Source organism: Podarcis melisellensis (genome assembly GCF_964234715.1).
Source record: "Podarcis melisellensis genome assembly, chromosome: 9".
Lineage (NCBI taxonomy): Eukaryota > Metazoa > Chordata > Lepidosauria > Squamata > Lacertidae > Podarcis > Podarcis melisellensis.
The window spans coordinates 77,981,787-77,998,395 of record NC_138541.1 but is presented as its reverse complement, the minus strand read 5'-3'; the positions used below and the strand labels follow the sequence as shown (position 1 = coordinate 77,998,395).

The following is a 16,609-nucleotide window of genomic DNA, read 5'->3' as shown; positions in this document are numbered from 1 at the left end:
CCCCCCGCCCCAGGCAGCCTCCTTTACCAGCAGCCTCATCTCTATCCCCAATCGCTTGCTGATCAGCGGCTTTGTTTCAACACCCACTTGCCTCTTTCAAAAAGAAGAAGAAGAAGACCCAGAGGACAGGATCACACTTCAAAACGACCTTGACAGATTAGAGAACTGGGCCAAAACAAACAAGATGAATTTCAACAGGGAGAAATGTAAAGTATTGCACTTGGGCAAAAAAAATGAGAGGCACAAATACAAGATGGATGACACCTGGCTTGAGAGCAGTACATGTGAAAAGGATCTAGGAGTCTTGGTTGACCACAAACTGGACATGAGCCAACAGTGTGACGCGGCAGCTAAAAAAGCCAATGCAATTCTGGGCTGCATGAATAGGAGTATAGCATCTAGATCAAGGGAAGTAATAGTGCCACTGTATTCTGCTCTGGTCAGACCTCACCTGGAGTACTGTGTCCAGTTCTGGGCACCACAGTTCAAGAAGGACACTGTTCGAATATATCAAAGGATGTCACATAGAGGAGGGAGAAAGGTTGTTTTCTGCTGCTCCAGAGAAGCGGACACGGAGCAATGGATCCAAACTACAAGAAAGAAGATTCCACCTAAGGATTAGGAAGAACTTCCTGACAGTAAGAGCTGTTGGACAGTGGAATTTGCTGCCAAGAAGTGTGGTGGAGTCTCCTTCTTTGGAGGTCTTTAAGCAGAGGCTTGACAACCATATGTCATCGATTGGACTCGATGGCCCTTGTGGTCTCTTCCAACTCTATGATTCTATGATTCTAAGAAGAAGAAGAAAGCATGATCTGCTTTTTGCCCCTGGGCAATTCGGCTCCAGGGACCATGCTTTCGCTCCATAAGACGCACAGACATTTCCCCTTACTTTTTAGGAAGAAAAAAGTGCGTCTCATAGAGTGAAAAATACAGTGTGTGTGTATATATATACACACAAACACACACACATCATCATCATCATATTGATCTGCCTGCCCTTCACTCCAAGGTTCCAGAGCAAGTCATATCAATTTAAAACAAATTACAATCACAAGAATAGTGTGGGTCCTAAAAATATGCCTTCCAAGTGTCAAAGGCCATGATTACAGCTCAAGACACATTCCAGCCTGCAAGAGCTGAGGAAGCCCAAAGGCTGGTTTGAAAGGCCTGAAGGACTGCATTTGGCTCCCAGGCCTTAATATCCTCACCCCTGCTAAAAATGCAGATAATTTGTCACTAACTGAAAAATCCTGAGCTATGAACTTCAATAGATCATGAGAACTGAACAACATAATGACCTGCATTTCTGTTTACTTAACACAATTTACAAGCCTCTAGTAATTTTTTCTGCCCCAGTAACTATGACAGCTAAATTTTGACACAATGACTGTAGGGTCTCTCAAAATGCTAAGCTTCTGGGTCACATAATAAATGCCCTAAGGTTGCAAGTCAGCTTTCTCTGAACAACTGAGGCACATTTTCTTCTAACTTAGCTGTAACTTTTTTACTTCCTGAAAACTTTTACTGTGAAAGAGAATAATAATTACTTCATCTCAGAAATGTGCATCCTCTGAATGCAAATGGAATGCCCCTTGATTGATATTAGGCACTCATGCAGTTGAACAACAGGAAAACTCCACTGAGGAAGAGAAGAAGAAGAAGAAGAAGAAGAAGAAGAAGAAGAAGAAGAAGAAGAAGAGGAGGAAGAGGAGGAGGAGGAGGAGTAATTTGGATTTGATACCCCGCTTTATCACTACCCGAAGGAGTCTCAAAGCGGCTAATATTCTCCTTTCCCTTCCTCCCCCACAACAAACAGTGGGGCTGAGAGACTTCAGAGGAGTGTGACTAGCCCAGGTCAGCTTTCTGCATGTGGAGGAGCGGAGACGCAAACCCGGTTCCCCAGATTACGAGTCTACCAATCTTCACCACTACACCACACTGGCTCCCACACCACACTGACTCTCAGTAATTTTGGAGTAAATTTGAGTAATTTTGGGGCAAAAGCACAACAGGAAGGATTGAATCATCCAGTCACAACCAGTGCACAAAGGTAGCACAATTACCAGCCTGCCAGGAAAGAGCGACTAGAAGGCAGCGAGACCAGGAAGATAAATCCTGCAGAGAAGCAAGCCTCCTCTGTGAATGTGCACTTTGGCCTTAGGAGCCTTTGCTGAATTTAATATTTATTGGCTTTCCAATATTTATGAGCTTAGTATCAGACTGGGGTTGCCACATGGGTGCAGTGGTGCCCTTGAGGACTTCTCTTGACACCCATGAAGATTCTTAAAAAACCCACCCCCGCCCTCTTCACTATGAAAGGTGGTTACATTCTGCCCTCCACCCCCTAAAAAATTATGCAGACCTGAAGGAGGAAGTTGAAGAGAAATGCTTTTTCCTACTTCTTCCTTCAGCTGTATCTGCTTTTCAATGCTCAGCCTGGCACCTGAACAGCTCAGCAGAAAACAGAACAACAAAGCCAGCAATGGGGACATACGTAGAAGCAGATTTCAGTTGATAGAGAAGTTCATGATGGAGCAGGCAGTCCTTTGGGGACCCCAGACTCTATCTGAACCTGCACAAGGACTTAACAAATATTACCAACTCAGAATGAAACAACAGAAAAATAAATGTTCAACCTACAAGGGCTACAAATAATACGATTGTTCTAGAATAAGTGTGTTGCTCAAACATTATTAGAAATATTTGGGTTTGTGCAAAAAGATAATAAAACCTTGCTTCCAAGCAATTGTAACTTCTGAAGAAGACATAAACTTAAAAAATTGTCCAGTAGCACCTTAGAGACCAACTAAGTGCTACTAGACAATTTTATTTATTTATTTTGACTGCGTCAGACCAACACGGCTACCTAACTGAATCTAGAATCATAAACTTAGGGTGTGATGTTTAAAAACTCTTTGGTGTACCTCCAAACAATGTCCAACAAAGTCCTCATTAGAAAAGCAGCAAGAAGCATGTACAGTGGTACCTCAAGTTAAGTACTTAATTTGTTCCAGAGATCCGTACTTAACCTGAAACTGTTCTTAACCTGAAGCACCACTTTAGGTAATGAGGCCTCCTGCTGCTGCCGCGCTGCCAGAGCATGATTTCTGTTCTCATCCTGAAGCAAAGTTCTTAACCTGAAGCACTATTTCTGGGTTAGCGGAGTCTGTAACCTGAAGCGTATGTAACCTGAAGTGTATGTAACCCAAGGTACCACTGTAGTAACAATAGCTGTCATGGCAAGTTAGAGTTGCCCAAGAACTCTCTGGCAATTTCAGAGGAGTTGAATGACAGCATGCTTCAGATTTGCTTAATCTCCAGGGAAAGGAATGTAAAGCTCAGAGATATCCAGAGTTTATATCAAGCCCCGACAATACTATTAATATTCAGACTCCAGAAACTGTTGCCAAACATCTGTAGAATTCTATTTCAGCCAACCACCACATATTGCTACTCCCATCTTTATTACCCTACCCAACACTCTCTCTTTTTGTTAATGGCAGGAAAACTGTTCACCCAGTTCCTAGACACATCCACTGCAATCACACATTAAGGGGAGTGAGGAATGTGCGAGCCCAAGGCTATAAAATAGTTAATGACACATATGAACACAGTAATTATCCAGGAATGCACTGCTTCACCCTATTCTCAATAAATTGTATTTGGAGCCTTTATTTTTATTCTCCTCAATCATCTACCCCAGTTAACCCAGTCTGGAAGCCATCAGAGGCCCTCTGTGAAATTTTTTGTAAGACAATTTGAAAACAAAAATCATGTAGACTTGAGTGACACCATTTATAAGTCTGCTATACTATCCTGTCCAACTCTGTGGGTCAGTTTCAGTACTGAGGCTTGAGATTGGACAAGACTCTCCCAACCTGTGCCCATCCTGGCATATTCATGCCAGTCACAGAGTGCTGATCAAGTGGATCCAGAGTGTGGTGAATGTGCCATTACTTCATGCACTGTTCCTTGTTTTCTTGATGGAGGAAGTGGTGTGAGCACTAAAAAAACACCACCCTAGACAAAGATTTATGCTAACTACCACCTTGTCACTGAGACACCTTTGTGGGGGACAAGGTTCTCAAGAGGATGGTAGTGGTTCAGCTGCAGGTGTTCCTTGGTGAAAATGATAATCTGGACCCATCCAGTTTGGGCTCAGGCCCAGTTTTGGAAGAGAACTGATTTTTGGTCTCCCTGATGGAGGACTTGTTTGGATGAGGAAAAGGGGGAGTAAAAATCTTCTTGATTTTCCCCCAGTGATTTTTGAAATACAGCCTCCAGGAGGGAGGGGTTGGGAGCACCTTTTATGATGGTTTTGCTTCTACCAGTTCCAAAGAGTAGTATTGGATGATTGTGCCTCAGCCCCTGGCAGCTGAACTGTGCAGTGCCACGGAACATGATTTTGTCCCCAATGTTATTTAATATAGTTATGAGTTTGTGGGGTGTGAGACACCCTAAATTCTGGGGTCCAACAAAAGTTAAAATTAATCAAGGTTTAGGGAATTAAACCAGGGATCAGCAAACTTTTTTTGAAGGGGGCCCCAGCCCCTCCCCTCCCCCTGCCTACCTATGGTGCTGCTGGCGGTGCCGGCAGTGGAGGGACGAAAGTGGATAAAAAAGGGGGGAAAGCCAAACCCCAAAGGTCTCCAAAATATATCATCTGGGATAGCTGAAAAGCCTCAGATCTGCCGCAGTTTAAAAAGTTGGGGGAGATGCCCGGGATATTTGAAGAGGGGGCTGAGATTGAGGGTAGCACTGAACTCCCCTTAGCCTTGGTGCCTTCCCTGGTCAGCCAAATCCAGAGCTCTCGGGGACCTTATATCACTTTAGGCAGGGCCTTATATCACTTTAGGCAGGGAAAGGGGAGGAAGTTTTCCTGGTGGCTCATTTTACAGCCTCTTCCTGAGCAGGAATTTAAACACACACAATGCCTGCCCCTGCTCCCCCAGAGCTCTCCAAAAACAACAGCAGGCCACCACCCTCTCTCCTGGACCACGAACGCTGACGAGGAAATGCGCCACCAGGCAAAAAGGTCCATTTCAAACTCCGGTTTGCCGCTGCCTCCCAAGTACTGAGAACCCACCGGCTCATCCCCTGAAAGACACCTCCAAAGATAGCAGGAGAAGGCAGGCAAGCAGCGAAAGAGCAAAAGCACAAGCTGAGCAATGCAAGTAATGCGCGCAAAGCTCCCGCAAAGCGCCTAGTCAAACTCTCCAAGAAAACAAGGCTGCAAAACGCCTGCCCTTGCAAGTGGCAGAGGCTGGCGACGGCAGGACGAGGCCCAAAAGGGCTGGCTGACTTCAGAGAAGTGCTGCCCAAAATGGTGCTCAGCCCAGCCCCCTTCCTCCACTACACAGGGTGGGGAAAAGCCAGGAGGAGGCACCACGGTGTAGGGGGGGGGTGACACCAGAAAAAATGGCAGCGCCGGGGGGGGAATAACAGAACAAAATTAACAAACAGAATCGGCCGATCCACGGACCGTCCGCAGGCCAGATCCAGCCTGCAGCCTATAGTTTACCGACCCCTGAATTAAACTGTGCCAAACAGCTTATGCTAAAAATAAGAGCCACGCCAGCCTGGTGATAGCTCACTGACCGTGGGCCATTATGGGAACAAAGCCTTGGAGGTGAGCCATCAAAGCAGAATATTAAGAGGCAGAGAATGTGCCAACCAACAAATGGATGAAGCCCTGCCCTGAGCAAAGAGGTAATTACAGCAGTTCGAAAGCACGTCTAAGTGCAAGTAGATAAATAGGTACCGCTCCGGTGGGAAGGTAAACGGCGTTTCCGTGCGCTGCTCTGGTTTTGCCAGAAACGGCTTAGTCATGCTGGCCACACACCCAGAAGCTGTACGCCGGCTCCCTTGGCCAATAAAGCGAGATGAGCACCGCAACCCCAGAGTCGGCCACGACTGGACTTATCTGTCAGGGGTCCCTTTACCTTTAATTACCTGACTGAGCCGTCCAAGGATGTAGACCTGCACAAGGCTGGACTGGGCTACAAGACTATTGCCAAGCAGCTTGGTGAGAAGGTGACAACAGTTGGTACAATAATTTGCAAATGGAAGAAACACAAAATAACTGTCTACCTCCCTTAGTCTGGGGCTCCATGCAAGATCTCATCTCGTACAGTTGAAATGATCATGAGAATGGTGATGAAGCAGCCCAGAACACAGGGGGAACATGTCAATGATCTCAGGGCAGCTGGGACCATAGTTACCATGAAAACAGTTGGTAACACACTACGCCGTGAAGGACTGAGATCTTGCAGAGCCCGCAAAGTCCCCTTGCTCAAGACAGCATACATACAGGCCCGTCTACAGTTTGCCAATGCACATCAGAATGACCCAGAGGAAAACTGACAACCATATGTCAGGAGTGCTCTGATGGTGTTTCCTGCTTGGCAGGGGGTTGGACTCGATGGCCCTTGTGGTCTCTTCCAACTCTACGATTCTATGATTCTAACTGGGTGAAGGTGTTGTGGTCAGATGAGACCAAAATCGAGCTCTTTGGCATCAACTCAACTTGCCGTGTTTAGAGGAGGAGGAACGCTGCCTACGACCCAAAGAACACCATCCCCACCGTCAAACACGGAGGGGGACATATTATGCATTGGGGGTGTTTTTCTGCTAAGGGGACAGGACACCTTCACCGCATTTAAGGGATGATGGACAGGACCATGTATTGTCAAATCTTGGGTGAGCACCTCCTTCCCTCAGCCAGGGCATTGAAAATGGGTCAAGGATGGGTATTCCAGCATGACAATGACCCAAAACACATGGCCAAGGCACCCTTAATGGAGTGGCTCAAGAAGAAGCACATTAAGGTCCTGGAGTGGCCTAGCCAGTCTCCAGACCTTAATCCCATCGAAAATCTGTGGAGGGAGCTGAAGGTTCGAGTAGCTACACATCAGCCTTGAAATTGTACTGACTTGGAGAGGATCTGCAAAGAGGAGTGTGACAAAATACCTCCTGAGATGTGTGCAAACCTGGTGGCCACCTACAAGAAACATCTGACCTCTGTAACTGCCAACAAGGGTTTTGCCACCAAGTACTAAGGCATCTTTTGCAAAGGGATCACTTATTTCACTCATTATAATGCACATCCATCTCTGACTTTTGTCTTCTGGGTTTCTGGGGGTTTTTCCTGGGCAAATTTAGCAGGGGATCAAATACTTTCCCCCCCTCACTGTAGTAAGACCAGTTAGTTTTTAGAATTGCAGCTGGCAGTGCAGCGCTAGCAAAAACAGTGACAGACTATAAAAGGAGACAGAGAACATGGCTGATTTCTGTTTTGAATCCAAGGCTGCTGTGCCCATGGAAGAAGCAAGAGACCTGCTTGGAGTGTAATGTTAGGAACCCCTCCAAAGTACGCTCATACACAACCTGAGTAATTGTGTAAATAAACCGTATATCCTAAAGATACTGCAGTCTCCACTGTGCCACATTTCCAAAGGAAACACGAACCCTGGAACCCCTGGAACCTTGCACAATCTGTGAAGATTGGGGTGGCGACTGATTTCTATATGAAGCTAATGGGAGTAGTCCTTAGAAGATTTGGGGCAAGATGTCACAAGTATGCCAATGATACCTAGCTCTATTTCTCTTTAACATATTGATCTGGAGAGGCTGGGCATGTCCTAAACTGGTGACAGAACAAGAGCTAATAAATGACAACAGACTACTGACAAGATGGAGATCCTATGGATAGCCAGCTCTGGGATTCTGGTTTGTACTTCAGCTCTAGATGGGCTTTCCACTGAAGGCAAGCTATATATGTGGTTATTTGGAAGGGGTTTTTTTTGTTACAGACAACCCACATTTAAACACTTGAAGTGACCACTGTAAATGCTACTCCCAAATGACTTGTTTTCCACAACATTATAAGCCAAATTATTCATTAGAATGAATAGCTTTCTCTTTATCTGTAGAATTATTGCATCTTCTCTACCTCCACCCCTGGCTGCCAGAAGTAAGAGAATGTTGTGTCTCTATTTGTTTATTAGAAATAAAGGTCTCCCATGAATTGTCTATCAGGCTACTACCCTCACACTGTCCCATGCCCTCAGTATCAGGATCCATGTATCATTTGGTCTGAATGAGAGCCGTGAGAAAGGGCATTCCTCCAAACCCATGACCTTTCCTCAGCTCATATGGAGTCAACATTTTTGCTGGGAGCATAAGCACCACTTTGGGTGAAACAGAAAAGTCAGAGTTATTGTTTCAAGTCCATGACTCACCAAAATGCCACTCAATAATAGCTAAGGCTGCTCTGCCACCCACCTCCCCTTGATCACCAATGTTCCACTTGGAGGCAAGGAAGTGCTTTCTCCCCAGCTGCGTGGCCATTCATCAACACATCTGACTCACCGGAAACTAAGGAAATATTTCAGCACATAAATCTGTTCAGATTTCAGAGAAATTTTAATGCTGCTTTCATGGAGCAGCTAAAAGTCGAAAATCAACCAACAGAACTCTTCTCAGAATTGATGTTAAAGGGGAAGAGGAGAGAGAGGGGGGGGGGGAAATGGTATTGCTTGTAAAAGTGATGGCAGAAGCCTAGTCTGCAGCATGTTAGCCTTAAATAGTTATTCGCAGACTAATAAGATTCTACCAGCCTCCCCCAACTGAGAACTCTTCAGATATTTTAGACTACAACTCCCATCAGCCTCAGCCAGAACAGCCAAGCTGGCTGTGGCTGCTGGGACTTGTAATTCAAAATATCTGGAGAGATCCAGGTTGGGGAAGGCTGGGTGAGACCAACACATTGCTGGCATTTTTTCCTTTCATGTTTGTAAAACACTGTATTTTTAAAAATCCACTGTCCTAGTGAAGCAACAATATTTTACTACTTTTCTGTATGATCAACCCATTGAAGAATCACAGTGCATGGACCCAGAATTGTTGGGGGGGGGGGGTAGAATAGAAACAATAAGACAAGTTGGGACATTTGCTAACCTTTGCACCTGGCACTGAAGTTAGCAACCACTCTAAAATAAGGCTGAAAGTTTATCCCGAAATGTAATGTTTCATCTTAAAAAAAATCAGAATTTTACAATGAATTTAAAAGAGAAAACATCTCTCAACTTTCTGTAACAAAGGAACACAGCTCACAAAAAACAAATGTGGTGATCATCTGGCTTCAGACTGTAGTTGTGTCTCACAAGACTGGACACTCCTCTCTCTATACATCATATTAAATATCTTTGCAGAAGCTTACAAAAAGCTTGGCCTATCGCTCAACATCCCAAAAAACAAAATACCACACCAACAAGTACAAAATAACCCCTCTGCAGCGCCACACATCCAACCCAATGGTGTAACATTGGAAAATGTTGATCACTTCTCCTACCTGGGCAGTTATCTTTCCACAAGGGTCAATACTGATGCTGAAATGCAGTACTGCCTGAGCTCTGTGAGTGTGGCTTTCTCCCGATTGAAGTGCAGAGTGTTTGAGGACCAGGATATTCGCAAGGAAACCAAAATGCTTATTTACAAAGCTATTGTACTAGCATCCTTACTGTACGCTTGTGAAACATGAACCACTTATAAACACCATCTCCAACTCCTTGAAAGATTCCATCAACAATGTCTCCAAAAAAATTTACACCTCACTTGAGAAGACAGGTGAACTAATACCAGTATACTGGAAGAAGCAAAGATCACCAGTGTTGAAGCAATGATTCTTCAACATCAACTTCGTTGGACTGGTCACGTTGTGTGGATGCCTGATGATCGTCTTCCAAAGCAACTACTCTATTTCAAACTTAAAAATGGAAAGCATAATGCTGGTGGTCAACAAAAGAGGTTTAAAGACTGTCTCAAGGCAAATCTAAAAAAATGTAGTATAAACACCAACAATTGGGAAACACTTGCCTGCAAGCACTCCAATTGGAGAACAGCCTTTACCAAAGGTGCCATGGACTGTGAAGACACTCAAACTCAGGACGCAAGGGAGAAACGTGCTAAGAGGAAAGCACACTTGGCAAATCCACACCGTGATCAATCAACTCCCGCCTCCAGTCACTTACGGACTCTTTGTTAAAACCGTGTTTATGGAAGACAATCTTACTCAGGTGGAGGATCTAGCTGAAGATGAAATACAGTAAATGCTGTGCACAAAAGAAAAATTATTTAAAACACATACGTGGAAAAGCAGTCTAGAAGAGTTGTGACTGCAGTTTCATTCCACCAAATGTAAAAACTAAACCTCTTTTACTCAATTAGAGGGGGCAGTTCACCCAAATCTGTATCTTTATAAATTTGTGAGCAACTTTGTGTAGAGAATTTATTTGGTTCTTTTTGCAATTTGTGGTATATGGAGGGTGGTATATGTCACCTTCAAAAAACCTACAGCCACTCTATGTAATCAAAACGAGTTACATTATACACTGTGATCTTCACATTACTACAGTTACTTGGGGATCTAAAAGAGATGGGCCTCTAGAAAGTGTCTACTCAATCAATAACACTGAACTTTAAAAGATAATGTGCTACAGTATAGAATATGTACTAAATGATTTTCTTGGCATTTGAAGTTTCCATCATCCACCCACTCTGTCTATTAGAAGGCTTCAAATCCATTCTTTATTTGCATATCAATACCCACAATGCTCTTCCAGCTCACAGCAGTGCACCTAAGCTCAGGGAACAAGTTGAAAGGTTTTCCCACAATCGTGTTATTTTCTGTATGCTTTGAAACCGTTCTAATAAACATATCCTTATAATAGCTCCCTTGATAATTGCTTTGCTGGAATAGGCTCTCAGAACAGAATTTCAGAAACTCTACAAGTGGCTACGAGAATTACATAAACTTTGAGAATTCTCACCACCCACTCACCAAAAAAGAAAAGAAAATTAACATTCCTTAAAAACTCTTAAGTGGCAGATGAAATAAATATAAGTTCAATTATCTGTTTTGTAATAAACAGTACAGAATACAGTGGTACCTTGGGTTAAGTACTTAATTTGTTTCGGAGGTCCGTTCTTAACCTGAAACTGTTCTTAACCTGAAGCGCCACTTTAGCTAATGGGGCCTCCTGATGCCGCCGCACCGCCGGAGCACGATTTCTGTTCTCAACCTGAAGCAAAGTTCTTAACCTGAGGTAATATTTCTGGGTTAGCGGAGTCTGTAACCTGAAGCATCTGTAACCCGAGGTTCCACTGCACAAGTATAGAGTACAGTAACAACACCTTCCTTCTTGCAAGCAAATGTTGCTTTACTTGAAAATTATATGGCTCTCACTGGAATAGCTCAGTTGACTCTTAATGTCAGGGTCATGGGTTTGAGCCCCATGTTGAGCAAAAAAGTCCTAAACTGCAGGGGGTTGGACTAGATGACCCGTGTGGTGCCTTCCAACTCTAAAATTCTACAATTCTATCACTGACACTCCACTAAATGAAAACACAGCATTAAAACTTGCACCATGATATCTCAGTTGGTAGAACATGAGATGCTGAACTTCAGGGTCATGGGTTAGAGCCCCAAATTGGGCAAAAAAATTCCTGCATTACAGGGAGATGGACTAGATGGCCCTCGTGGTCCTTTCCAACTCTACAATTCTATAAATTGTATACCTGAAGAAGCATCTCCACTCCCATCGTTCAGTCCGGACACTGAGGTCCAGCTCTGAGGGCCTTCTGGCGGTTCCCTCACTCCGAGTTGTGAGGCTGCAGGGAACCAGGCAGAGGGCCTTCTCGGTAGTGGCGTCCGCCCTGTGGAATGCCCTCCCATCAGACGTCAAGGAAATAAACAACTATCTGACTTTTAAAAGACATCTGAAGGCAGCCCTGTTTAGAGATGTTTTTAATGTCTGATGTTTTATTGTATTTTTAATATTTTGTTGGAAGCCTCCCAGAGTAGCTGGGGAAATCCAGCCAGATGAGTGGAGTATAAATAAATAAATTATATTATTATTATTATTATTATTATTATTATTATTATTATTATTATTATTATAAACCTCATTACCTAAAAACATGAAAGACCATGCAGAAGAACAAGCACACAATTCAGAATCATCTGCTCCAGACAGTGTTCCTAGCCTCCATTTGGAAGGAAAGAAAGTGGGGACATTTCTCATCCCTTCAGATAGTTGCTATTGTTGAATGGTTAAAACCAACAAAACAAGACAGCAATTATAATGCTATTCTTCTATATCAATGGCATTAGCCTTCAAGAACAGCACACACTGTTTTCAACTTGTAAGATATTTGCATATATAACAACATGTATCAAGGCTTTGTCTGGAAAGCAAGGTATTTCTTCCTCCCAGAGGATCAGTATCTAATCTGTCAAACACATATCAACAATTTAACAGTGTATTTATCCTCAAAAGCAATAGCCTTTTTTAAAAAAAGAAAGACAAAACAGTACTAGTACTTGCAGATGACCTGCTAAACTAGACAAAATAAGAAAGAGGAACTGTTAGGCTTGATTCAGACTACCATGTTTGCATTGTTTCATCACTGAAAACACTTCTGCCACTACTGTATAGGGTGCCTACTACCCTTACAGCTGCTCTTTCAGGCTACATCTTCAATGTCAGGTTCACCTGTCACAGAAGCTGTGACTTTGCAAACTGAAAGAAAATGATTCTCGCCAGTGAGTCAGTGTGGTGTAATGGTTCAACTTCCATTTTCTTTGCCCAGATTATAGCCACCAATTCCTCCTAAAATCAGAACATTTTAATAAATCCATACAAACTAAAGCACAAAGTGACTGTAGAACGTTACCAGTTGCCAGTTTTACAGAGCATTCCTATGCCATGTCCACCTGAGTTCAATGGGACATTGTAGGTGGGCAGATCAATCCTAATGAGTGGCTGGGGACAACAGAAGTGGCAAAGCCACCAGCACATAAGAAGCCCTGCCAGCTCCTATACATCAGGGCAAAAGGTGAGCGGCAGCTTTGTAGGGATCATGCCACACCAGCTCCAAGCCCAGACTGGACCTTTCTCCACAAACTGGGGCAATTTAGGATCCAGCAGTTCCTCTCCACCACATAATGCTCCATCACAGGGCCCTCTGCCAGCATTAGCTTTGCACCCACTCAGGAAGAGATCACAGCTCTCCTGCAGAAGAGCCCATCGGCCAACGGCACGTTCCTCTGATCAGCACTACCAGGCAAAGGCATCAAAGGGACAGTGAGAATGAAGCACAGGGCCCTTTGTCTGCAAATCTTTACCTGCAATGGCCACCTTTATTGTAGGTCAGGGGATCAGTCTTCGGAAAACTGATAAAAACAAATACTCAAGTAGCCTAGGAATTACCTCTCTACTCAGATACTGTATCACATAGCAGCAATGGAGATCTTTAAGAGGTCTGTGTTAGCAGGCTGTTAATCATAGCCGATTCTCAATTCTAATTGTACTGTCTTCTTCAGTCACCAACATTAGTTTTAGTTCCAAAACCATATCCATAAAGGATAAGGGTTGACAGTTTGAGGTGGTACAAATCATTTGGGAGAGAGGAGAAGGAAAATAAAGGTGGTTGTTATGTTATGTGGGATGTTTATAGCAAAATCACTCATGTGACTCGGCTACAATAAGCACAAATTGTCCTTACGCATGCCTTAGCTTCAGCTGGGGAGGGGAGTACAGAGAATGCACCATGCATTATGCACAGGCCAGCAATGTATGCTCATGGAATTTCAATCACACATCACATTCAATGCAAGTACTTTCAATCTGCACAGATCAAACTACAGTGGTGCCTCGCAAGACGAAATTAATTCGTTCCGCAAGTCTCTTCGTCTTGCGAGTTTTTCGTCTTGCGATGCACGGTTTTCCATAGGAATGCATTGAAAATCAATTAATGCGTTCCTATGGAAAAAGCCTTCCCCCGACCTCTTCTGGCGGGCGGCATTTTAAAATCGCCCGGGACAGCGGAGGACTTCTCCGCTGTCCGGGGCGATTTAAAAGCCCCTGGGAAGGCAGGCAGGGGGGACAAAGGCTTTCCCGCCCGGCCGCCCGGCTTCGGGACATCGTTCCGATGCCGGGCGGCTGGGGGAGGCGTTCCTGCCCCACCGCCCGGCATCGGGACGATGCCCCGAAGCCGGGCGGCTGGGGGAGGCGTTCCTGCCCCACTGCCCGGCATCGGGACGATGCCCCGAAGCCGGGCGGCTGGGGGAGGCGTTCCTGCCCCACCGCCCGGCATCGGGACGATGCCCCGAAGCCGGGCGGCTGGGGGAGGCGTTCCTGCCCCACCGCCCGGCATCGGGACGATGCCCCGAAGCCGGGCGGCTGGGGGAGGCGTTCCTGCCCCACCGCCCGGCATCGGGATGATGCCCCGAAGCCGGGCGGGGGGGGGGAGGCTTTCCCGCCCGGCAGCCCGGCTTCGGGACATCGTTCCGATGCCGGGCGGCTGGGGGAGGCTTTCCCGCCCGGCCGCCCGGCTTCGGGACATCGTTCCGATGCCGGGCGGCTGGGGGAGGCTTTCCTGCCCCACCGCCCGGCATCGGGACGATGCCCCGAAGCCGGGCGGCTGGGGGAGGCTTTCCCGCCCGGCTGCCCGGCTTCGGGACATCGTTCCGATGCCGGGCGGCTGGGGGAGGCGTTCCTGCCCCACCGCCCGGCATCGGGACGATGCCCCGAAGCCGGGCGGCTGGGGGAGGCGTTCCTGCCCCACCGCCCGGCATCGGGATGATGCCCCGAAGCCGGGCGGGGGGGGGGAGGCTTTCCCGCCCGGCAGCCCGGCTTCGGGACATCGTTCCGATGCCGGGCGGCTGGGGGAGGCTTTCCTGCCCCACCACCCGGCATCGGGACGATGCCCCGAAGCCGGGCGGCTGGGGGAGGCTTCAAAAGCCGTCCGGGGGCTTTTAAATCGCCCCGGACAGTCCCGGGGCGATTTAAAAGCCCCCGGTTAGGCAGGCAGGGGGGGCAAAGACTTTTGCCCCCCGCCCGCCTTGGGAAGAGGTCCAGGACCTCTTCCCAAGGCGGGCGGGGGGGGGCAAAAGTCTTTGCCCCCCCTGCCTGCCTTCAAAAGCCATCCGGGATAGCGGGAAGCGCTTCCCTGCTATCCCGGACCGCTTTTAAAATGCTGGCGGTGGGGAGCAAAGCCTTTCGCCCCCGCCGGCCTTCCTGGACCTCTTCTGAAGTCCGGAGGGGGGGAAAAGGCTTTGCTCCCCACCGCCAGCATTTAAAAAAAGGTCCCCGAGATTTCCCTATGGGCTTTCGTCTTGCGATGCAAGCCCATAGGGAAAATCGTCTAGCGAAGCGTCGCAAAAACCGAAAAACCCTTTCGTCTTGCGGGTTTTTCGTCTTGCGAGGCATTCGTCTAGCGGGGCACCACTGTACCCCCCAAGTTATTGATGTATTTCAAAGAGATACCGTATTTTTCGCCCTATAGGACGCACTTTTTCCACTCCAAAAATGAAGGGGGAATGTGTGTGTGTCCTATGGGGAGAATGCAGGCTTTCGCTGAAGCCTGGAGAGCCCCACCGCCAGCTCCACAAGCTCGAGGGACAGCGGGGAGGCGCAGCGCGCCATCCCGCTGTCTCCCGACGTGATTTGGAGGCTGGCAGCAGGGAGAGGCGTGCTTCTCCCCGTCGCCATCCCCGCAAGCTCGGGGGACAGCGGGGAGGCGCAGCGCGCCATCCCGCTGTCTCCCGACTTGGTTTGGAGGCTGGCGGCGGGGAGAAGCCCGCTTCTCCCTGCAGCCAGCCCCGCAAGCTCGGGGGACAGTGGGGAGGCGCAGCGCGCCATCCCGCTGTCTCCCGACGTGGTTTGGAAGCTGGAGGCGGGCTTCCCCCGCCCCCAGCCCCGCATGCTCCCAGAGCGGGCTTCGCGCAGCTCTCCGCAAGCTGTGGGAGCCCGGCGCGACTTCACGCTGGGCTCCCACGGCTTGCGGAGAGCTGCCTGTTCTGGGGGCTGGGGTTGGGGGAAGCTCGGGCTTCCCCCGCCCCAGCCCCACGCAGGGGGGGAGGGAAATAATTTTTTTGCCTTTATTTCTCCCCCTCCCTCAAAAATTCTAGGTGCATCCTATGGGCCGGTGCGTCCTATAGGGCGAAAAATACGGTAGCTGAGGAGCTGGTTCCTTCTAAGTTTTTTTTTCCCCACTTCAGCAAGGTGCCAGGGGGAGGGGGAGGAGGAAATATTCCACAGTAGTATAGCTGAGAAAACATTGGATTGGGATCAGTGTTTATAATATGTTCTGTGTTATATTTACTTGAATATATAAAATTTGAACAGCACACTTTTACACACATTTACACTGCTAAGCATTCAAACTTCTAAGATTCTACTACATGGAGCTTTTGATGCACGTTCAAGGGAGTGAAGTGGGCAGGAAGCAGAACTCTTGAAGTTAGCCCTTATCAGTTATGGCTCTCTGGGAAGACCTAGAGATAGTAGCACCCTCCCAAACATCATGCGGGTGACTGCAAGACATGTGGCAATACTTGGAAGTGAGCTGAAGCAAATTATGGGGCAAAAGGGTGAGGAAGATGGAACAGTGGTAGTTGCTCAGAAGAAAATATTAGAATCACAGTGGATGACACTTTAAATTCCATTCTTTATACTACAAGGCCCAGTTAGGAGACCCAAGAGGCTAGCTCAGCCAAGAACTTTTCAAAGGGTCATTTACAAGATCACATATTTAATACACCCTT

At 46.9% G+C, this 16,609-nt stretch overlaps 1 protein-coding gene across 7 annotated transcripts in view; it reads right to left on the bottom strand.

Moving 5' to 3' along the window:
• HMG20A (high mobility group 20A) overlaps positions 1–16,609 on the bottom strand; it is a 63,448-nt gene that overhangs the window by 40,353 nt on the left and 6,486 nt on the right. For 3 of the 7 annotated variants that reach the window (XM_081925739.1, XM_081925740.1, XM_081925741.1), the window contains exon 1: positions 9,877–9,936. The exons of the other annotated variants lie outside the window; for them this stretch is intronic. In XM_081925739.1, coding sequence (XP_081781865.1) covers positions 9,877–9,921 — 45 coding nt within the window. In that variant the 5' untranslated portion in view covers positions 9,922–9,936. Of the gene's footprint in view, positions 1–9,876; positions 9,937–16,609 lie in introns of those variants that run through there. 7 annotated transcript variants of the gene reach the window in all.